At 35.5% G+C, this 23,153-nt stretch overlaps 1 protein-coding gene across 4 annotated transcripts in view; it reads right to left on the minus strand.

Moving 5' to 3' along the window:
• UBR3 (ubiquitin protein ligase E3 component n-recognin 3) overlaps nt 1-23,153 on the minus strand; it is a 97,319-nt gene that overhangs the window by 31,493 nt on the left and 42,673 nt on the right. The window contains exons 21-30 of one of the 4 annotated variants that reach the window (XM_077181424.1): nt 22,722-22,826; nt 21,696-21,869; nt 21,448-21,477; nt 19,768-20,228; nt 16,786-16,874; nt 10,139-10,288; nt 9,583-9,716; nt 7,901-8,011; nt 6,136-6,348; nt 5,218-5,354 (exon numbers count right to left, since the gene is read on the minus strand). In XM_077181424.1, coding sequence (XP_077037539.1) covers nt 5,218-5,354; nt 6,136-6,348; nt 7,901-8,011; nt 9,583-9,716; nt 10,139-10,288; nt 16,786-16,874; nt 19,768-20,228; nt 21,448-21,477; nt 21,696-21,869; nt 22,722-22,826 — 1,604 coding nt within the window. The remainder of the gene's footprint in view (nt 1-5,217; nt 5,355-6,135; nt 6,349-7,900; nt 8,012-9,582; nt 9,717-10,138; nt 10,289-16,785; nt 16,875-19,767; nt 20,229-21,447; nt 21,478-21,695; nt 21,870-22,721; nt 22,827-23,153) is intronic. The other 3 variants (XM_077181425.1, XM_077181426.1, XM_077181427.1) reach the window with 3 other exon arrangements.

Raw genomic sequence — 23,153 nt, forward strand, 5'->3', positions numbered from 1 at the left:
ACACAGCATAATAAGGGAATTTAAGTGCAAATCTGGAAAGACAATATACAGATTGGCTAACTTTCAGTCAATCATATATATCTAAAAAGCATTCTCTCCATTGGCAAAGCTTTTGTTTCACTTCAGACAATCAGAGAGTACAATGGATATGGCATCAACTAAATATGAATACAGCCTAAATTATAATTAAAGCACTGCCCTTTATAGATAAGTTAGTTAATAAAAGCCTTGGAGGTTAATTCTGAATGAAATGCTATTCACTGCAGCTCATTAGTATGAACCAGTAGTTGTGTCACTGAATCTCTGCATGCCACACTGATGCTTTCTTTCTCAGTATTACTGTAATCTGATACTTAGGCACCAATTGTTTAGGCCAAATTTGATAATTTTGTTTAATTTTGGAATTGGATGTTTCATTGCTGCATCTTGTACTGTCAAGATTTGTAACAAACACTTTATGTTATATTCTCTGAGAGCCTGTTTTAGTAAGTCAACATACATTTTAAAAATTAGAAGGAATATAATTCTATTATTCTGAAGTGTTGTTTTGCTGATTCAATCCAAACTGCAAATCTCTTTCTATACATATTTTGTCCTTTAATGAGAAATGAAACAATTTTAGGTTTGATATAATGTGACTGAATCCATATTAAAATCTATTCTAGAATTTTAGGCACATAACATATCCAAGCTAAGAACACCCCTCCCCTGCCATTTAAGAAGAAACTAGAGGATTTTTACTCACAACAAATTATTTTCAAGAATTTCAGCTTCATCAACTTGAAAGAATAATATACTTTGATATGCAGTGTTTGTTAAGATATTTTCCTATGTTTTTAAAATAGCAACATTTCTGAATATTCCTATCCCTAAGTTTGCAGCTTATGCCATCCATTTCTGAAGGAATGCTTTAATCCTCTCTACTCAGAAAAGGCAATTTAACATTGATAATGTGCCTGCTCAGAGCTCCATCTGGTTGCTGCTGATAAGGGCATCTGTGTGACAGGGGAATTTTCCACTCTTCAGGCGATTTGCAGTGCTCACTGAACTTCTGAAAATCTACCAGCAAGGAAGCAGGGACAGGGATTTCATATTAGTGGACAAAATAGCAGCTGTAGATCAGCATGTGCTGGTTCATCATGGGAATATGAAGGAAATCAGGATGTTTTATTTCTACGAACATTCTGATAACTAATTTGTAGAACAAAATCAATGACAGTCTTCTATTAAAATGAGGATAATTAAGATTTAAATCAAAAGACTACCTGAATGTTTAAGAACAATTTTCTAGATCTACAATTTTAAATTTTCCTTTCACCAAAGCATATGTGCCATTTCACAAAAAAAACCTCAGGAACAATTCTGAAAAGTACCTCTTGCTGTTACATATGAGGTGTCATATAGTACTTTTTACTATAAGGAATGTAAGGAAAGTTATTTCTGTAATCACATACTCTGTTCACATATACAATACCAACTCTCACCTCCCACACTTCTTCATTGTCCCCAGCTCCTCAAAGACAGCACCCTATAGCTCAGCTTTCTTGGAAATGTAAGTATTAACCTTTTCCTTCAATATGTCTCTTTGAAAACATATCTGTAACTTGGCATAAAAATGTAGAGTAGAGAAAGCATCTTCTGTGAAAATGAACACTTATCCTTCAGAAAATATCCTACATCAGGTACAGACCTCAATAATTTTTGAAGGAGACCAGTGTATCTCCTCCCTAATTTGAGCTCCCTTCTGCCTTGAAGATCCCCTGCCCTTTACTGAAGAAAAGTAATGAAGAAAAACTGGGGGCATCTGATAGGAGTGTGGAACACAGAGTGGTCTCTGAAAGAATCCTTTGCTATCTCAGAATCCTCAACATAAAGGAAAGAGAATGAGAAAGAAAATCTATATAAGTGTCTTCTTTTCCTATCTAGAAATCTCAGTGTCATTCATTGCAGCAAAACATTTTGTAGGACACTGCCTTTATCCTCCTCGCTCACAGGAAAAACCCAGAGAGAATGGATTTCTCTCAGCTGTCCTGGCTCCTGGTTAAAAGCAGACCTACTTCATCCCTTCCTGGGGGCTTTTGTTAAAGGAACGTACTGGGGGTAGGAAGGGTGATTTCACATTTCTGGGAATTCATACAAGACAGAGTAGAGGGAAGTAAAAATGCCACATCCTTTCCAGAAAGGGAATATATTTGGATGGACTTGCTCTTCCTATTGGGACTATCATTTTTCTCACTTCAATTTACAAACGCAACACATACAAGGAAAAACCCCAGATACTGAGACACAGACTCAGAAGGAAAGAACACATGGCTCTTACATTTGTCTATACATAGCTGACAGAAAAGCCAAAAGGTTTGTTTGCACAGCCAACAAAAGCATGAAACCTACTGCTGTGCAATACATAAACAGTCCTCCAAGATATCACCACAAATGAGTCTTCAATGCTTTGAATGTGGAACTATGAAAATTAAAGCTAGGCACACGTGATTTGGGAATGACACCTACACTCATCTCATAAATGTCAGCAAAGACAAGGAGAAATGCATGAAAAGGGTCCAAATTTAACAAGATTATGACTCTTGGAAAGCAGGAGGTAGCCAAGGAGCTGCTGTTCCAGCTGTGCATGCAAATCAGGATGCCAGACCCAGAATGCCTCTTTTGCTAGGAAAGCAGGCAGCAGCTAGCCCTCCACAAGGTGGTAAAGAGTTCTTTTGTAATTTTTTTCTCTGCTACCAGTGACATATACCTGGGTAAGCAAAAATGAAGAAAAGTAAGTTCCTTTTTTCCTGAAGAAAGAATAACCTGCAGCAACTGGCTACATATTGTTTCACATTCTCATTCCAGCATGCAGTAACCCACTGCAAAGCTGGCATTCAGCTGTAAACCAGCATCTTTCAGGACAGGAGATGATGTCATTTTCTGACTGAAAATGGAACATGACTTAAAAGAAGTCATGTTCTTACATGAACACTCTTATGAGAAGATTAAGAGTGTTTAATTCACATGGAAATATATGGAGTTAATCAAAATATCATTGTATTCAAATGCTCATCTAAGCAAGGGTTAAATACCAGGAAAAACTGTGAAACAGCTGTAGATGGTCTGACCAAAAACAATTAAATGCTTCAGAACACCTGGAGCTAGAGATGCTCAAAGGTTACTGGTTGGTAAGGAACACAAGGGTATCATCACCTCAAGAAAAACTCTGGATGGAAATAAGGAAGAAATAGGTAGAATGACAGAAATAATTTACAGAAAGTAAAACTACTTCAGTATGTAATTTGAATCGTGGATAGTCCGTTGTTTGATTACTTAAAAGTAAACACATAATAAAATCATACAAAGCAAACTCTTCCAGTTTGGAACATGATGTACAGATTTATTTCCATAAATACAAACTGTAAAGTTATATTAACATGTCTATTTAAAAGTTTAATTTTTTAACCCTGTAGTTCTTATGCAATTATCAAGTAGTAGAAGAATGTAAATCTGGATTGCTGCACTGAAAAGCAAGAGAAGTTAACCACCTTGAAGCTGATGTGCCAGGCTCCCTCATAAGTGATCTTATGAGTTACAGTAACAATACAGAAGGCTGGATCCAACACCTGAAATTCCTCAAACATGGATAAATGGAAAATTGTGACACAAGTCTAACCCTAACAGGAAGAGGTCACAAGGAGTACAAGTGACATATCCTAATCCTAGTGGTCAACCAAGAGTTCTCTCTCCAGCAGTGCAAGCAGCAAAGAAATGCGGCTCTGGTTTGAGGTATTTTTAACTCTTTGAATGAAAACAAATCCTGAGCTCTCTGTGTAAATATAAAATTAATACATAGATACATTTAAAATATGTTTAGCTAGCATTTTAAAAGTTATTATGACATTGCACCCAGGAAGGTATTTTAACACCTTTTTTATCTTAAATGGCATGTCAAGTTATGGTTATAAGTAATCATACTTTGATATGTGAAATATTAGTTTTGAGTCCTTTGTATTTTTGGAAGGGTATTTAATTGTATTGATCAAACACATAATTGCTAACATCCCAACATTACTTATCCTTGTTGAGCATATACCACTTAAAAATATAGAATAATCCTTTAAAGTTGCTATGTATAGAATTTCATAGCTCTTCTGCATCAGTTAAAATACTCTGAAAGAATACAGATAGTATTTCTTTTAACAGAAGAATATAATGATCTGAGTTGGAGGAGAATTCTAGAGATTAGAGGGTGTAACCTCTGGTGAAAAGCAGAACCTTACAGAGTCCTGCTAAGTGGAACCTCAGAGTCCTGCTGAGCCAAGGCTTGAATATTTCCCCTGCTTATGCACTAAAGACACTCAGCAATGAGAGTTTATGAAACTGCAATAAAAAAATGCTACTCAATGGCATCACTTCTATGCTTGCAGTTTCTCTGCAGTCAGCACCTTCCCTGCAGGCCTCACTAAGCCAGAGTTTAGAAAATTACTTGCTTAGTGAGTATATCAAGTTCTTATGGGAAAACCTGGTATTACAGTAGCTGAATAGATTAACCATTCAGACTACCTTAACATGAATGGTAGAGAAGGAGGGGCTGGTTTTCTTGGAGAGCGTATGTGACACTGACAGCTCTAAAACTACAATCAAACATCACCAAATAAACACTGCTGGTTTTGACAGTTTTTTAGGAGTCTAAAGACTATATGAAGAGAAATTCCTGGTTACTGATGTAATAAAAAAGCTCCTTCTGTGATCTTCTTTTAAGTAAATAAAACTAATGTGTGACAGAGAGATAAAAAACACCTTGTGATTTAAAAAGCTAGAAATATGGCAGTGATACAGAAAAAAATCTCATTCTGTAAAAGACAGATAAAGTAGATTTGACAATTTGGGAAATGAAAGCCAAACAAGAAATGCAACATGAAATTTTGATTTATGGAAAGCAAAACCTTGAATTAAGAAGAAAACTAAATAAGCATACGAGAGTGTTCTCTGGGTTTTGTGCCACTGCTACAAATAGTAAAAATGAACTGAGAGACACATGTTTTCATCTTGTATAATGCCTGTATATGAAAATCAGAAAATGTAACCTTGATGTACTGAGTATGCAAAAAGTCCTTTTTGGAGAGGATGAAATATTTTTAAATGCCTTTTTTTTTTTAGAAGAAAGGTATCTAGTGACTAATATCATTAGTGAGAAATACAGAAGAAAAAATATAAAGGAAACATACCCACCTGGCTACAGAATACATAAACAGGAAATCATTGTCAGGAGATCCAGGAGTCTTACTATAATCTGTATACTTCTTCTGTGTGGTACTTTTTATATCTTTCATTACAGATTCCATTTCTTTACTGAGATTGGTTTCAGACTATGAACAAAGACACAAAAGAAGATTAGTTAATTTTACCTGAAGAAATGCAGTAGCTGATTATAAAGCGTAGCACTTTCATATTTGTAAAACACATTTGCAGGTTATGAAAAAATGTGCATTCACAGAAGTGTCAGGATATTTTGGATAGTTATTTTGATTTGTTCTGAATATGAAAACAGAACTGGTTTTTCCATCTCCTAAGTTTAAGAATCTCAGTGCTTGTGCTATTTTAAAGTATACTTGCACTGTACAGGTACACAAAAACACAAAGCATCTCCATTGAGACATGAAGGTAACAAAATTTAATATAATTTATTCTCTCATTCAGAGGACCTCATGAAGCTTTGTAAAACATGAGCATCTGCAAATTGCTCTTTCTGTAAAATGAATAATCCATACCTTATAAAGTTCTTAAGAGGCATAGTTTAAATAGCTTCCAGTTATGAGACTATTGCTGTTTTTTCATTGCACGAGAATTACAAATATATTTTATATTACATTACTTTGTTCTATGTAAATTACTATGGAGAAAACTGAAAATGTACCCAATAAAAAAATTATATTAATCACATTTTGTCACAGCTTTCAACTGTTTATTTTTCGTAGGTAACACAGCAAATGCTCTGAGTTTCTTGATAAGAAAACAATGGTATATTGCCTTCAATATCAGAAGAAAACGAACTTTCCGAGGTTGCCAGGATTCTAAGAGATCACAAATGCAATATAATGTAAAAAACTGAAAGGTAGAGGCAAATTAACAAGGATCTTTCTGCCTTACACTGATGCTTACTGGGAAAGTTCCCAGCTGTTCTTGAAGCTCTTCCACCTCTTGCACAAGATCTTGCAAACACTTGTTACTGTGACTTTGCCAAACGCTTCTTTCCATGTTGTTTCCAGGATAACAAGGAAGAACGCTGTTGGCAAACTGCCTACACAGGGGACAGGTAAATTCTCCTTTGTCCACTGAAAAGCCCTGGAGAACTTGGTCATTCTAAAAGGAAATAAAAGAGATGGAGCTGAAATTTGTGAATGATTATTGGTTTTTTAGCTTGATATTGTAGGTGTATACTGAACAAAACTAAGTCTAAGACCTAAAACTGTAAAGAAAGAATAATTAGAATAGTTACCCATTTTACTGACAAAGGTATTAGCTACTAGAGACTGTCTTACAATCCTCCAACTCAATTTTCCTGATTTTTAAGCACTCTCCATTGTCAACAATATCCCCATAATAAAGTAGAAAGTCTTCAATGGAGTATTTCCAAAATTTCAAGTGTGTTGTCTCTTTCTGACAATTCCCATGAAGTTCTAGAGATTAGATGGCTTAACCTCCAAGTACAGGCTCCAAGTAGAGGCTGAAAAAAGCCTAATCAAGTAGCAACTAGCAGGCAGCATGAAAAGAACCCTGATTATTTCTTGTATCACATGAAGGATGAAAGAATGGGCACAGAAATACACATTTGGAAAGTGACGATGTGTCCTCAGTACTCTTGTAAACTGGCAAGAAACCTTGCTTCAGCTTCATGAATTGCCTCTGTGGCTTCCCATGTTGATATCTAACTGTATTATGTAAAAATAAATGTTTTATCCAGATGAACACAGCTCTATATAAATTATTTCAGTCCAAAAAATGGTAGTAAATAGTCAAAATTATTATGCACTCATCTACGTACTAGTAAAACATGCTAGGAGCAGAAGTTCACTTAAATAATCTAGAATCTTCAAGAATACAATTACATGGAGTAACAGTTTGTTTCAAGTTTAATAGAGAATCCACCAAAAAATGACTTCAGAATTTATATGGTGCAAAAAATCTTCTTTTCCAAAATTCTATAAAGTGAGACTCTATCATGAAAGTCCAGGTTTTGCTGCTGTATTCTTTATGTGATTTTTATGTTATTTTATATTTATCTTGATGATGCAATTACTGCTGCAAGCAAATTTAAATGAATATGGAAAAGAATCCATCATGGGATCCAAGTTGGCACACCTTCTAGTTTCTTTAGAGGTTAAGTTTCACACAGTAGGAGCAATGCTGATACTAAAAATACAAAGAGTTGCTCACAGCTTTTTTCAAAATGAAAAGAAATCAACAAAAATTACAAAAAAAATTCTAAACCAGAAAAACAAACTAACAAAAACCACAAACACCCTCCTCCACCAACCATCCCCGTCCCTCAAACAAACAAAACCCCACCAAAAGATCCACCAAACCCAAAACCTGAAGAAATATCCTGTAAAGTCATCTTGAATAAAAATGCTGGTTCATATGAAACAAGGAGTCATCATTTAGTCTTTATTTTTTTGTGCTGGTTAATTTTGCATGAGATTTCTTCTGATATATCAGAATAACAGAAAACAAAGTACTTTTGTTAATAATGTCAAGATGCAGTAAGAGACTAAGTTCTTGAAACACAATGAAACTATTCTGTACAGGCATACAAAACATGGGATTGAATTGATTTGAACAGCATAAATCCAAGTGATTTCAGTAAAAGCAGTTCAGATCCAAATAAACAACTATGAGCCTCAGCTTTACTCACCCGTAAGGATTCCATGTAAGATTTGTGACAATCTATGTGTAAAGTGTGACCACAGGTTTGTACATAGACACCTCCTTCCCAGCCTATTGACACTGCTTGTAGGCAGGAACTCTAAATCAAAGCAACAACAGGAAGAAAAAACAACAACTATAATATATAAAGCTATAAAAGTATTTAATAAAACATCAAGATTTACAAGATAGACAGATTTCTATTTGCATGCTACCTAGTTAAAGAGATCCTGAGGAAATAAAGAAAAAAAGAATTTATAAAAAGTGTTTATTTATGCAGACTGACATGACAGCTCTTATGCTATTCTTTCCAATAGTAAAACTTCTGCAGTTCTTGTCAGTATGCCAACATGTAAAAATAAAGCTCCACTTCAGCACTACTTCAATGCTTTTTATCACTTCAGCAGGAAAAGATACTAATTAACTGATACACTAACCCAGTATCATCAATGTCAAAAGAAGAAAAGCATGTCCACAAATTCTTTCTCAGCTAAAAAATAGTTTGTTAAAGAATAATTTTTTGCTTAGGTCTTTCAGAATTTCACTTTCTAGCAAGAAAATGCATATTTTCCTTAGAATAAGATGCTTTCTGAAAAAATGACCAATTCTTAGGACTGTATCAAAACAATTAAGAATTTTACTCTACATTAATCTACATAAACGAGCTTGGCTGCAGTTGGCAAATTTTAATTATCTGTGGATGTCATTATGAAAAAGCTAGCAACTATGTTAGAATAAAAATTGCCAGTTTTTCCACTTTAAAGACAATCTTCAAGCTTCTAAAGGCTCATTATTTAGTTAGATACACTGAAAAGCTGGCATCTCACCTAGGACTAATCTATAGAAGCTAATTTAGGATCAAAGGTTCCATATTATTCTCCTGAAAATGATTTCTCAGAACAGTTGTGTATTACCTTACACAGCTCTTTTAGGCACTAGCAAGGGAAGTCACAGGCAGCCCTTCTGCTAAGGTCTACAATTGAGTATGTCCTGCTAAGCAACAAGAATTGGTTCTCAAAATTAAATGGGAAAAGCTGTAACTTGGCTTTGTGAAGTGCTGTAAAACTGTTTGGAACAGCTAACAGAACTGCAGAGCAGACATCTACTATCAATAAATGTAAAATTGAACTTCAGATATTGTGCAGAGTTGAGGATTCAGTAGAAGAGGATGCCTTCTACAGGTTTCTCCTTCCCATCAACTCATACTCCCCTTCTCTGTAGCGCTCAGAAACCTGTTACAGATTAAAAGAAATCTTTCCACTTACTCTGCACTTCCAAAATACTTTTACCTAATTAAGAGCAATTCCTTGACTGGGTTTTCTGAATGGCTACAAGAGAACTGATGTTTGCTTAGACAGTGAACACAAATTTCACTTGTGTGGTCACACGGGAGAGTGAAATACCTTCTTCTAGAGAGCATCTGTGTGGATGTTTAATGACTGTGTAGCTGTAGATATACTAGATGCCTATTGCCAAAATATAATGGAAGAAAGCCAGAAACTATTTAAAAATAAGGAGCCTATCAAATGTAAACACTTCAGAATGACTGCAACACGAAAAAGCATTTGCTAAATGTAGACATGAAACTAGGAGAGCTCTAAGTTGCAATTTCATTCTCTTTTTACATGCAAGTGTTGTTAGGTGCTAGCCTAGTTGCCATGCAATGCTTACATCCTTGAAGTAGCGCTGCAGCGTTGTGAGCCTGACGTCGTGCAGCGCTGCACAGGTGTCCCAGGGATAGATCTGCTCCTCTTCGGTCGTGGGGAGCCTCCTGGGCTCCGTGCTATTGCGGCACTGCCCCAACACTGCCATAGGAGAGGGAACACACAGGGCCATGGGTAACAACAGGCTGAACAACTCAGAGAACAATCAGGCCAGTTTGGTTTGTAACATACACACAAACACCCATATCCACTAACATTCGTATCTACATGCAGATGCACTGATGGCTCTCTAATTTTCTTTCTCCTTCCAGGACTGATTTTCCTGCAGCTCTGTAATGTACTTCTGCATTTGCAAAAGCTAATAGAAAGTAGGAAGGAATTAAACAATTTGTTCTTTTCCCAAACTTTTTAGAAGTTCCTTACGTGTCTCATAGAGGACCGTCCACAAAGAAAAAAAAATAGGAAACCCAGTGCTTCCAGACTTAAGGAGACACAACAGGATTTATGCACACATACTAAAAGCTGCAGAAACACTGTTTTTCCTACAAGCCACACATTCATACCTGAGGATGCCTGTAATAGTACAACTAGCCCTGTAGGTCTGTCCTCAGTAGAAGGGCCACTTTGTCCACAAATAACACAGTCATATATTGCCTCAGAAACATGCTGTTCAGATGTAGCTACCTCCATGGCAATGTCAGCATCTGGTGATTCTAAAAACAAATTTAAAAAAAAATCATATTAAACAGAAGTAAAGAAATCCAATTGAGGATTTCCATCTGAGGATGTCCAAAAACGCATCTGCATTGAGGTAGTGATGAAAAAACTACAAAATATTTTCTCTAGTTTATCTACAACTAAAACATTGTCAGTTGCTTGAAACAAACCTTTCTGCTTCCAGGAAAGACACCTACAAAATGAAGTACATATTTTTTCAATAGGCAAAATTACTCCCTGTGGAATTAAATGCTTTAGAGTTTCGTATTAAACTTGATCTCTTAAAAACTTCTATAAAAGAGAGATCTAACTTCTATCTCATTAGATATACTGAAAACTTTGAACATACAGAGATGAAGGACAACAATATGACTCTCTAGTTAAACCAGATTAGCTGACTGAAACAACCATTAGAAGGAAAAATGATGATGTGTTTTCTTCATGGTCCACATTGCTCCTTCCTAGGTGCACAGAAATGTTCAAGGTTAAGGCCCAGCTCTGAAGTATCAAAGCCACTGCACTTCACACAGCTTTGATCACATGACAGTAGGTGGTGCTGATTTCAGGGCAAACCATTTTATGTTATGTTACCATCCAAGTGAAGAATTCTTTATTGATTTGAAAGAAAAGCACCTTAGGACTAAATGATCCACTCCTGCTGCACATACAGTCAGCCTCTTGACCTAGAATATGTGGGTTTCTTTGTGTATTTCCTAGAACAAAATTTTTCTAAAGGAAAACACTTCCTCCCTAACTTCTACCATACCCTTTATCCCTCTGATTAAGTAGGCTGAAGTATTGGAAGAAGTATTGGATAGAGAATCCAAAAACCTTGAGTAGAACAACAGTCCTCATGCAGAATTGCTTTTAGGACAACTGCTGTCTTCTGAAAGTCTACTACAAGTTTGGCACAGGAGGCTGCTGCCATAAGGAGAGGCGTGTTGGGTGCCAGGCAGAATATTTCTTTGCTATAAAAAACTCCATGCAATGCTCTTGCTCACAGGGCTGAATCAAAATTACACTGTTCTAGTAAGTACTGATTTCCTAGTCAGTTATTGGGGGTCATATGAAAATGAGCCCTGATCTTCACTGATGTGCAGTTGTTAATATTGTACACATGTCTATCACCATCTAGTGGCAGCCAGCTGTACAGTGAAATAAAAAGCACAATGCATCAATTGCAAATGTTCCAAAACATCCAGGAAACTAAGAAGCAAATGGTGGCAGAGAAGGGAGCGAGCATAAAATATGCTATTTTTTATACTGAACATCACCTCATAATTGTGCAATGCACAATCATGTACACCTATGTATCAAATGCAAGAAATGGCAAGGCCTAGAGTTCCAGCTTTCTTTTCCCACCTTTTCTAAAATATTGTCAATACAACAAAAAATATGCAACCACTCAGTATTTTTCAGAAGCGTAGAAAGAGAATACAATGTATCAATCTGATTTAGAGCGATTCAATGGAAGTCATCAGAATCTGTCAATATTTAATTTACAAAATACCATTAATTCATCACAAATTGCCTATTTTGTAACTTGAGGGGAAAAAAACCCCAGAACTTAGGATTTAAAAGATGTTTAAAATCTGTTCAATATATGCAATTTATACTTTTATTGCCTATGTGCCTATGGGGAACAGGCACATAAAAATCAGGCTAATTTACTTTTAGAACTCAGTGATTAAGTGCATGCTTCCTTCACAACTACTTAGATGTGGATGTAGCTAGGCTATTCTGGTAAACAATAAACCTCCAAGGAAAGTAAGCTACTAGCATCAAGGAAGACTTCCTAATAAAGTAATTTGCACCTGAGCTAGTAAAAGAAACAAAGGGATATTGGCAAGAAATTTAAATCTCAAATAAGTAGGCATACCAGAAAAACTGTAACCAAACAAAACCTCTCACTTCGTTTGAATGGACTCTGATAAACCTTAATTACTCACTTTAACTAGCTCCAAGGATTTAACCTAATTGATTTCACAGACTTGTCCTGACGATGGCAGTGTGTAAAGAAGGAGCCAAGGAAAAAGACAAGGTAAAACACATGGTACTGCTCTCAGTTCACCAAGCCTCTGTCATGAGATTTGTCTTATGTTGTAGTATACCTCATCCCCTTTCAGTGGGTTCTGGAACTTTTCTATGTCCTTAGGAATTATTTCACAAATCTGAAAAAATATGAACCTTAAAACACTGAAGGAGGATGAACAAATTTAAACTGTGACAGAAATCCAGGGAAGAGCCAAACCCTGTAGCTCCCAAGAGTTTTTTAAAAGTTAATAATTTAGCTCTTTGTTTAGTTTTGTACCAAGTAGAGACACAAAGCTACAAAAACCTAGCACTTCCTACCTCCTAACAAATTACTGATCAAACTAGCACATTGATGTACTGCAGAATGCATTGCTACCTGAATTTAATTTCATTTCTACTCTCCAGAGCTAAGGATGCATTCTGTTATTTCCTCCACTCAGCAAAGCCCCCAAACCAAAAGGGCTTTGTAAACACAGTACATATAGTTCACAATCTCCACTGGCTGTAGTCAACATTTGTCCTGCTGCACACATTGTGTCAAAGAGGCCCCTGGGTATCAAAGCAACCATTAGTATGCTAATATTCTTTGCCCTGACCCAGCATATACATTCTCAAGAGATCAGTACCTAATTTATTTTTCTATCTGGGTTCAGAAGCTTGAGTGTTAGGAAATATATGTCACCTTGCATTAAGACTCTGAGCTTCTTTTTAAGTCTAACTAAGGAATGTTTCATGAAGGACAAAATGTCATCCTGCTAAGACACACATTGTAAGAAAGACAGAAAAGATCATCTGCATACTTATCAGGATGCATTAAAAAAAGTTTTAAAATTACACCAGCCACTTCAGAGACATGAAAACTATTGAAGAAATCAATCTTAGCATTTATAATTAACAACTTAACCAATTTGCAATTTTTCAGTATGATAAGTAGTTCAGCAGTTTGCCTGGAACAGATCACATTTTGTTTTTATAAAATTCAGACAGACAAATCTTCACAAATATAACCGTAATTTGTTAAAGGCTACTATTAAGCTAGAACTGAGTGGTTTAGTTTTGTTCTTATCAAGTCCCTTCTGAAGGTTATGAAATTTTAAAAATTTCTTGCACAGAGTTCCACATGACAAGATAAACCATGGTGTCACCCTGGGGCAGTGCTGGTGAAGCTCAGAGGAGCTGTAACCAGGAGCTATAACCAGGAGCAGGAAGACATGTGGAGCTGAAACCAACACCACATTTTTGACTCTCTGGACAGTCCCCCAGACACATTAAGAGCTCTATCTGCTGTTTTTAGAACACTTTGCTTGGTTTATTTTTTTCCTTTTTTGTTTATCCTGCAGTCAAACAGCTAAAGACAGCACAGTGGATGCTGTTCTATCCTAGTTCATTAACATAACTGTTTCTAAATTTCACCTAATTACTTCCAGGCAGGCTTGAATGGCAATGCAGTTCTGCAGATGTCACAGAATATAAATAGAAAGTAACAGGGGGCACAAATGGAAAGTGCTACATAATTGGATTTTTTTCTACAGTAACTATGTGAAAGAAAATGCCAACCTTTATTTTCAGAATCTCAGATGAATTTGTCAATGTCAATTCAAATAAATAAATTCTACTAGTAAAATGAGACACATTTAATATTGAATAATTAACATGTAATTAGGTAACTTCCTTTTAAGCCATGTGTCATTGCAGCATCCCAACAATCAAAGGGGAATACCTCAGGGAATTAACAGCGCCTCTGTGCACTTTATTAAACACTTTAGAAACTAAGAAGTATGTGGGTTATAATAAAATAACCTTTAAGCTTTGGCTATTCTCCATTATTCCTATCTCTTCCTAGGCACATTTATTTTCAGAGTATTTCCAATCTTCTACACTGTCAATAGAAAGGTATTATGAAGTTTTTAAGTGCTATACCCCAAACCAATTACAACAGTTCTCACGTTTTACCAGTGATAATAATATAAATTTGCCCAAATGACACCAACTGAAACAGTCACAAAACAAGGGAGCTGAGGCCTCACCATCTCTGCATTTTTGACAGTATTACTGTTACAACAAGTGAACAAAATAAGACAAACCTACTGCTGGGCTTCAACCTATAAGAAAAGTAACAGGTAACAGACTTTGTTTGAGAGGGGAGCGAATTCCTACTGATTTTAGTGTGAAAGGATTTTTTACTTTCTAACAGCTATTTCAGCACTGTTAGGCTATGACTCAGGGTAAACCTATGAATTACATAAGAGTAGTTTTGAACTGAATCATTCAAAAAAGACTAGTTTCAAAATTCTTAGTGTGTTTTGTGCTTTAAAATTAGAATAACGATAGTTTCTGCAACATTTTCAGTCATTTTATGTATCATATAGAGATTGAATTCACAGCTAAACAAACAACTCAGATTCAACAAACTGAAGAAAATATTCCTGGCAAAAATTAATCTAGATTTTTAAACAAATCCCATGCACTATAATGGCATATGAACTTACTTTCTGAGAGCTATTTTAACGCTAGTCAGAACATAAAAGCTAGTACTGGACTATAGTACTACTTCAGTGCATTTTCATAACAAAGTCAGAAAATGGAATGACAACATAGAAGACACTGAAAACAATTAGTGGAAAGGCAAAGTAATTATTAGTTAACATAATGCCTGGAATTCTATTAAGTTGCTGCCAAATGTCTTTATGAAGAATTAACTTTATGAAAATGTAGTTTATTAAGTCATTTCTATCTAGTGCTGTGCATGATCTGGTATAACTGACAATAAACACTACATTTTACATTGAGGCATCTGGAGTTACTAATTCTTAAATACTAAGAAGCAAGTGATCTAAATCTTGCATGCCCAAGAACTTTTTAATGCACAATCATAAAAATAAAGGCCCAGGTCTGCCTACCTGAGAATTTAATATGAATTAACTAAAAGTTAAGTATTCACAGTCCTTCACAAAAATAAATGCTATGTAATTTACTGATTTAGCTACCATGATTCATCCACGAATCAAAGCAGGTATCTTGAAACATAGCTTATAAAACCTGTGCATGGAAGTAATTATGCACATTTATGCATATAGGCAAATATAGCTGTATAGCTATTGACAGGTCCATCTACATACATGTACAAATATTTAGATATCTATCTGATTTCATATATAAAACCCATCAATTTCAAAGTTGCAATATGATAAATTCAAAATATAAGTGACTGAAGATTCGAAGTTTCCCAGTTACTTTCAATTAGCCATGATCATACAAAAACTTAATTTTTAATAAGGAGAACTGCAAGGTTCTTCTTCCTTACTTTAACAATTAGATTACAAACAAATAGCTGCCATTTAGTGAGGTTGACTTACAATACAAAGTTCACAGATGAAAATTAGAGTACTGCACATCCTCCAAACATACCATCGTATATAGAGTTATTAATTTCATAGAATATTAGTAATTTTGGGTTGGACAGGATCTTAAAGATCATCAAGTTCCAACCCTCCTGCTGTGGGCAGGGACATCTTCCACTAGAGCAGGTTGCTCAGAGCCCCATTTAAGTTTGCTAAGGTATCCAAAACCTTAGTAAGTCTAAATGAATCAATCTTCTCAGTTACCTATGAACTGAAGGGAATTTAACAATTTCACAAGACAGACTTTTTCAGCAAATACAGTTGTCAAAATATTTCTAACCAATGCTTAAATTCAAATCAGAACTTCACGGCAGATGATACTTGATGGAAGGTCTGGGAAGATTCCAGCTTTTTCTTATCTTTCAGAAGTGCTAATTTTCTGTGAAGTGACCCAAATGACAAAAATATTTTCTATTCCTCAGCTGAACACAAACTAATCAGGATTATGCACTTCTACGCATGAGAATCTGAGAGAACTCACCCTCAAGAAAAACAAAACCTGATTGTGTGTAAAGACAGTATTTGAAAGAGAATACATTATCACTTATAGCAACTGAGGTGATCTAAAAATTATGTTTTCCTTAGATCCATAAACACATTTAAAAGCTAAAATTTTCACCATATTAAACTTTGAGGCTCTATGGAGAAATAATCTTAAATTTTATTACTACAGATTAAAGAAAAATACAATCTTAAAAAGACAAACTAATTTGGGGACATTTTATATTAAATGTAAATACTTGAAAACATATCACATATTCAATAATTTCATGTACTCTATATTAACAAAAACTAGGAATAAATTTATGTCCAACAGATTTAATCTATTCTTTAGCAATTATGTATTCAGTAATATCTGTCCTATAATCAAAGCTAGGCTCCCTAAGTGTAAAGTTAACAAGTGGATACAAAAGCAGAATCTAAGGGAAGGTTTCCTGTTTGGTTAGATGGTTGGGGTTTTTTTGTGTGTGTCTTTGTAAGTTCAACTGAGTAGAAACCTTAATACTAACATGTGGGAAAAGGCATAAAAGCAAGCAGTCAACCACACAAAAACTTACCAACATCCATGGCAGTTTCCATGAAGCTTTTCTGCCTCGAGGCAAATTCAGCCAACAGTTTCTGTTGCCTTTCTCTGGCCTTCTGTCGTCTATGTGAAGGAAGGGGGAAGAAAAAAAAATAAACATGGAGCAAAAAAACCCCTTGAAAATGTCAAGCTGATTACAATTACCACCTTAAACAGTATCATTCCAAATGAAGGTTGATATTAAGGGATAATTACCAAGCCTAAAAAAGGATTCTTTTGCATTTCTAAAGCAGAGTTTTTAAAGAAATTAGTGTTACTTTCTTTTGAGTCTGAAAAAAACTGAATAAAATCCTGTCCTGAAACATCCTTCAAAGGTGTTCACCACAAGATCTTTTAACAGATTAGGCCATACCATCACAAGAAAAGGAACTCAATACCTTAATCTTGAAACTTTTTTATCTGTTCCACATGGGATGAAAACCAGAGAGCAATGTCATTTGTACAAAAATGAATACTTCTGTGAGAAATCAACATTTGCAAATTAATAACAAAAATACTAAAAGGCTACCTCATTCCCTTTTGATATCAACCTTTTGATGGCACGGGAAAGAATTATGAATAATTTATTTTCCAGCTAAGCCTCCTCACAGTGGTTCCTTCTCGCCCACTTCCACCCAAAATACTGGCCACCAACAGCTTTTATATTGGGATTTAAAGAACCTTGAGATTGCATCCAGATTAAAAGCCCTTATCTCCCTGAGGCCAAGCTGACTTCACTAACTTCTCCTCATTGTTTGTCACAGCTCTGGATTTATAAATGAAAAACACCAGAGGCTTACTCTTGTCTATTCTAGTGCTTAAACTGTTTCAGTGACCTGCACAAGGCTGTATGACCAGCTCTATAACTCCCTATATAAATACATACTGCAGTGGGTACAGGAATATTGATGGATGTAAAGCGACAAAGAAAACAGACATTAATTTTCCTTACTTTGACATGAGTTTACAAATAGAGGAAATGGGAGTGTGGAAGTGAGAAAACCAAACAAAAGCCCTATAGTACAGCTGCTCACCACACAAAAAATGTCCTCAGCTGAGGGGTTACACAGCACCTCTCCAGTGCAGCTACAGAAGTTCTATCATAGCTACAAATTCTGTGCATCAGCATTTACAAGGCATTTTTTTCCAGTGCTCACAGATGATTCAGGTAACTAACATGGGCTTTAGAAATATCACTTGGTGTCTGATACCCTGATGGGTGAGTGCTCTTAAGTCTCAAGCACTGTGTGATTATCAGTGTCCTGCACAGGAACTGGCATGCACAGGCCCAAAGCAGCTCACAGAGTGTAACCTGTCATCCTGAGGGGACTTGTTTGGAAGTCAAAGCTTCTAATTTGTTTTCTTAAAGGCACCTGAAAGACCCCAATATCTCTGCCCATTTGCCTGCTACATTTTACAGTCACCATTTCTCAAAATAACTTCTATTTACGACATCACTAAGATTCATTATTCTGAGGATCAGACCAGAGCATTCATTAGACTTGATTTTATTTATTTCTCCCTGGAAATTTCTCAACACCTCAACTAAAAGCAGAGTGACTGTAAATAGATGCATTTAATAAGAAGACATAAACAAACTCTGACAGATTCAGTACAGCTCAGTAATTTTCCATGATGGCCCATGGGAATATGACACTGCAATTGAAAAAATACTGCAAGCAGCTCAAGCTTGCTTCTAGTCCTGTATTTCAGTTTCTATGGCAACAATCCATTGCCTGAGTGATGCCATTATATGTTGAAGCTAAAAAAAGGTGATTGCTTAATGTTCACAGTCTGCTCAGTCTTCACTGACACAAAAGTGGAATTGGGGGGAAAATTAAAACAATTGAAAGGGTAAAAATTGCATCCTGGCTTTATGAACATTGTCACTCTACATTGTCTTTAGCCATTTCAGTTATCACACTGTCCTTCAATAAATTTCATCAGTCCACCAATACCATTATAAATTTGAGAAGAAGATAATCACTCAGAACAACAAAAAATGGGAAACATTCACTTTTACCATTGCTTTAGCCCCCAAACTTAACTGAAAACTTAGTGGGCCTCCCACAGATCCTTGAAAATATCACATCCTTTTATTGAGGGAAAGGAATGACTTTACCCTTTTACTATATGAAAAGTTACTTGTTTCATCCATGCCCCTGCTTCTCCTGTACATAAATCTAGCACTATTGAGTACCACATTAATGATTAGGTGCCCAAAATGTGTTTTATCTAAAGCAGCTATTCATTCTGGCTCTTTCTGATTAGCAATTTTACATGCTAAACCCTGACTATTTCACTCATTAAATGAACTATTACAAACAGTGTTGAAAATTAAACTATTAAATGAAGCAGGACAAAAATAATTTTACTTTGTAAAATATGTAGCATACAAATATATTAAATCTATTTGCCATATTCCTATGTGTTATTTTCCAGTACAGTGTTGGCCTTGGACATATCAGAGAGATTTTCATTAAAAATTTATTTTTAAACAAATAAAATAGCAGAAAAATAAAAGTAATCCAGAAACCTACTGAGTCAGAGGACTGCACTTTTCTACTCAAATTTCTAGAACCGCTACTACATATTCTGGTTACATAAACCCTTCAAAATACTGGATGAACAAGTGCTCAATTGTCTTCTTGTTCACTCCAACTTGTGCTCTCTACTGCAGCTACTGTGGTACCTGCATTCCCCACTTTTTATGCCCTAACCTTCTAACACTATGCACTGTCCACTCCCCTCAAATCCCATGGTCCAGCCTTTTCCACCAGCCAAGTGTCAGTCTCTTCCCACTCCAGCCAATTCTTTGTGGCTGAGTCTGACATCCCCCAAATGTCAATCTCTGTCTCTCATACCCTCCAGACTCGTTCTTTTAGTATGTAGTTCATACAAAATCCTAAAAATCAATCAATAGATGCACAACACACACTGTCCTTCTACTGCTCCTTTATCTTGTTATTAAAGTTACCTTTCTTCTTTATCCAAAGTTTTCTTCTCTGCAGAGCTCATCTTTTTTGGTGGTACAGGAGGTGTCACCTTCCTGCATATCTCTTCAATGATACGTTTATTCAGTCTGCTCTGTACAGCAGCTTTCAGTAAAATTCTTTCTACTGCTGTCATTCCATCTCCGTGCGAGTATCTCGGAATTTCTGGGTGGATTAAAACATCCACATCATCCAGCCATGGGGGATAGTAAGAGTTTTGTTTTCCTGAGAGTTTGTGATGCAATTTAATCAGCAAAGACAGTATGCTCTCCTTGACTTCTAGAATGGCTGTGGTTAACTGTGGAGTTGCACCAGGTGCTGACCATTTCATGGATGTTTTGGGCCGAACCACCTGATTTGCCTCGCTGGTGTTCCGATTGATGATCTCCTGAAATTTCTTCCTACGTTCTGCGACCAAACTGAACACTTGAGCTGTCCCTGAGTTCTTGGGAAAAAAATTATCATGATTAATTTGAAAAAATACAAGTATAAAAAACCACACATTTCTAAAACTACAGAAAATATTTGAAGCTAGGAAGAAAACCATGAAGCTTAAAGATGCTTCTCCACTGCCAAAATGTATTGAAAGTTAGGATAACAAAATACTAGACCTGCATATTATATTTTTGTACAAGTCTGTTATATGCAACTGCATAAAAAGCCAAGTACCAAAGGAAAATATCCATACCGAAAAAACTTGCACCTGGTTTTACTCTAGTCTAACTTACAATTCTGTTATCCAGGTAATACTTCCTTAGTTTTTCTAGAATGGTAATAATTTCAGTATCTTTATGTCATTTAAATGCCTATTCAAATCTAGCAAGCACTGTTGCACAATGTAACTCGTTACATCACACAGGTGAATACAGGTGAGCCCACAGATCTCCATGAACATTGTGCATTTTATCTGGATTTATTAGGTAGCATCCAGAGGCCATATAAGCCTGTTTGCCAGAACTTGCTATCCAGGGCATGTGAGCATAGGAGTGCAGTTACTTTAATGACAGAGTACATTTAGATCTATCTTATACTACTCTTGCTTGCAGTACCATATATGCCATGTCCCTACTTTAGATTTTGTCTATTTTTCTGACATGAACATGCAAAAGAAATATTCACTGTATTCTGCTACATCTGACACACAGTAATCTGAAGTGCTGTATCCCACAGATACAAAACCAACACTGACCCAGAGACTGTATCATCTATTGGCCATAAATCTTTCAGGATCCCACCATTTATGTATTCCTTTGTTTCACAACAACAACAACAAATCGCTATTAGTAATTTCAAAAACCCTTTCAATATAAGGTTAAACTTACCTAGACTCAAGAAAGCTAAGACTATTCTACATTATTAAATGTTAGTAGTATCTTGGCAAGATCAAACAGGCCTAAACACAAAGCTCAAGCAGTAAGCTATCAACAGCATTTTATATTCGATAGGAAGCTTTTATTTCCAAATACATATTACAAATGTTTTATTGCTTCAAAGTCTACCAGCTAACATTACCGTCAAGAACATGAAAAAAAGCATGAGCCCTTGCAATATGAATTAAAAGGAAATTCAGGAAAATTAGAAGATTCCACTGAAAGTTAAGGTGAGCACAATTAAAGCACGTTGCTAGTTAATCGCTTAGGAGAACAAACTGCACACAGATCTACCTCTCTCTGGAGGCTCTTCCGCCTTGAACTCTGGTAGATTGAGGACAAAAAAAGTCATTAAATACATCATTAGGAAGGAAGCATCATAGGAAATAACTTCTATTTCTGCTATCAGTAAATATAGGAAAAATAACTGAAGGAAAAAATATCCTAAGGAACTCATAAAAACAGTAAGAAAACTAACAAAAATGCCAACACAGGCAAGAACTTAAACTAACCTAGAGAATCTGGTATTTGTATCTACTTACTTGTGATGAAGCTAAACCATCAGAACTTGTACTTGCAGGTGGTTCTCTCTTCACCTCAGGAGCAGTTTCTGGTACTCTTACTCGGACATAATTAATGAAGTGACGCATGTTAGAAACCAAATTACTGCCTGGAAACCAACTATCGTGACAACGCTCTTGTCCACGTGCAGACTCCTAAAACAATTAAGAAAACTGTGGTATACTTTCTCTTATCAAATTTCTCATATTAAATAATTTGTGCTACTTTTGTAACTGTATTACAGAGGCCATAATATCTTCATGAGATAGGAACAGTATGTTGAACATTATGTACCTCAACAAAGCTAATATACCTTTTAATTTTGATAACTGATGTGAGCTGGTGAGGCTGGTAAATGCATAGGTCTAAGTGTTTTATTTGAATATAATCAAATACAGCCATTGGTGCTAGCTAGCAGAAGTACTCCAGACAGCAATCCTAAATTGTACAATTGAAGATTAATATAAAAAGTCAGAATTATACAGAAGTCAATCTATGGAAAAAAAAAGTGGCAAATTCTTAGTCATAAAGCAGTGTTGATCAGTTAAAAAACTATGGTAACAGAAGGGAATCTGGAATCACAAAAATAATGTCTCTTTATATTCAAATATCATTAAAAGTAGAATTAAAATTCTGACTTATTCACATATTTTTGAAGATATATATCTGTAGCAATAATATGCTCAGTGATAAGGGTTTCAGGCAAAAATTTAGAGATTTTTAAACTTAATGATTTAAATTTTTTTGCACAATTTCTAATTTACACAGGATAAAGATCTAATCAATCTGTGTAGTCAAACCTCATATACAGAAACTGCTGAAAAACAGAACAAGATACCATACTCTTCCTCACAACAATATGTTTTTATTGTTTTATTAGTTGTTCCCCATATAAGTTAATAAAGATACTTTATTCTAACTACTATGCTAAAATCTAATTTTAAAGAATACTGTATCATTAAAAAATACCTCTGTGTTTTGAAGAAAATGATGGTATTTATTCTTACCTCTTCATCTGATTCGTGTTCAGGAGAATTTTCCAACCCCAGCTCAATCAAATATAAAACCATGCAAAGCACATGCTCTGATAAATTCTGATGATCCATCAATATCTAGGAAAACAGACAAACCACAGAAGATTGAGGCTTCAGTATATCTAAACTTACGAAAGAGTGTTCTGGATAATACATTTTGGACTCTTCAGTTTTTGTGGATTTTTCTGTTTGTCTGTTTTAAATTTGATTTAAAATTATTTTGAGATTTAGGAAAAACCTAACCTTTGGTCATCACCACAAAAGCAAAATTTGATTTTATGTCTTTCCAGTCAAACAAATTTTTACCTTAAAGCCATTACTAGTTCAAGCTGTGGTTTACTTGAACACCAGAGTGACAGGTACAGCTGCACAGACACCACTACTGCCAATTACATGCAAAAAGCT

Source organism: Agelaius phoeniceus, chromosome 7 (assembly GCF_051311805.1).
Source record: "Agelaius phoeniceus isolate bAgePho1 chromosome 7, bAgePho1.hap1, whole genome shotgun sequence".
NCBI lineage: Eukaryota > Metazoa > Chordata > Aves > Passeriformes > Icteridae > Agelaius > Agelaius phoeniceus.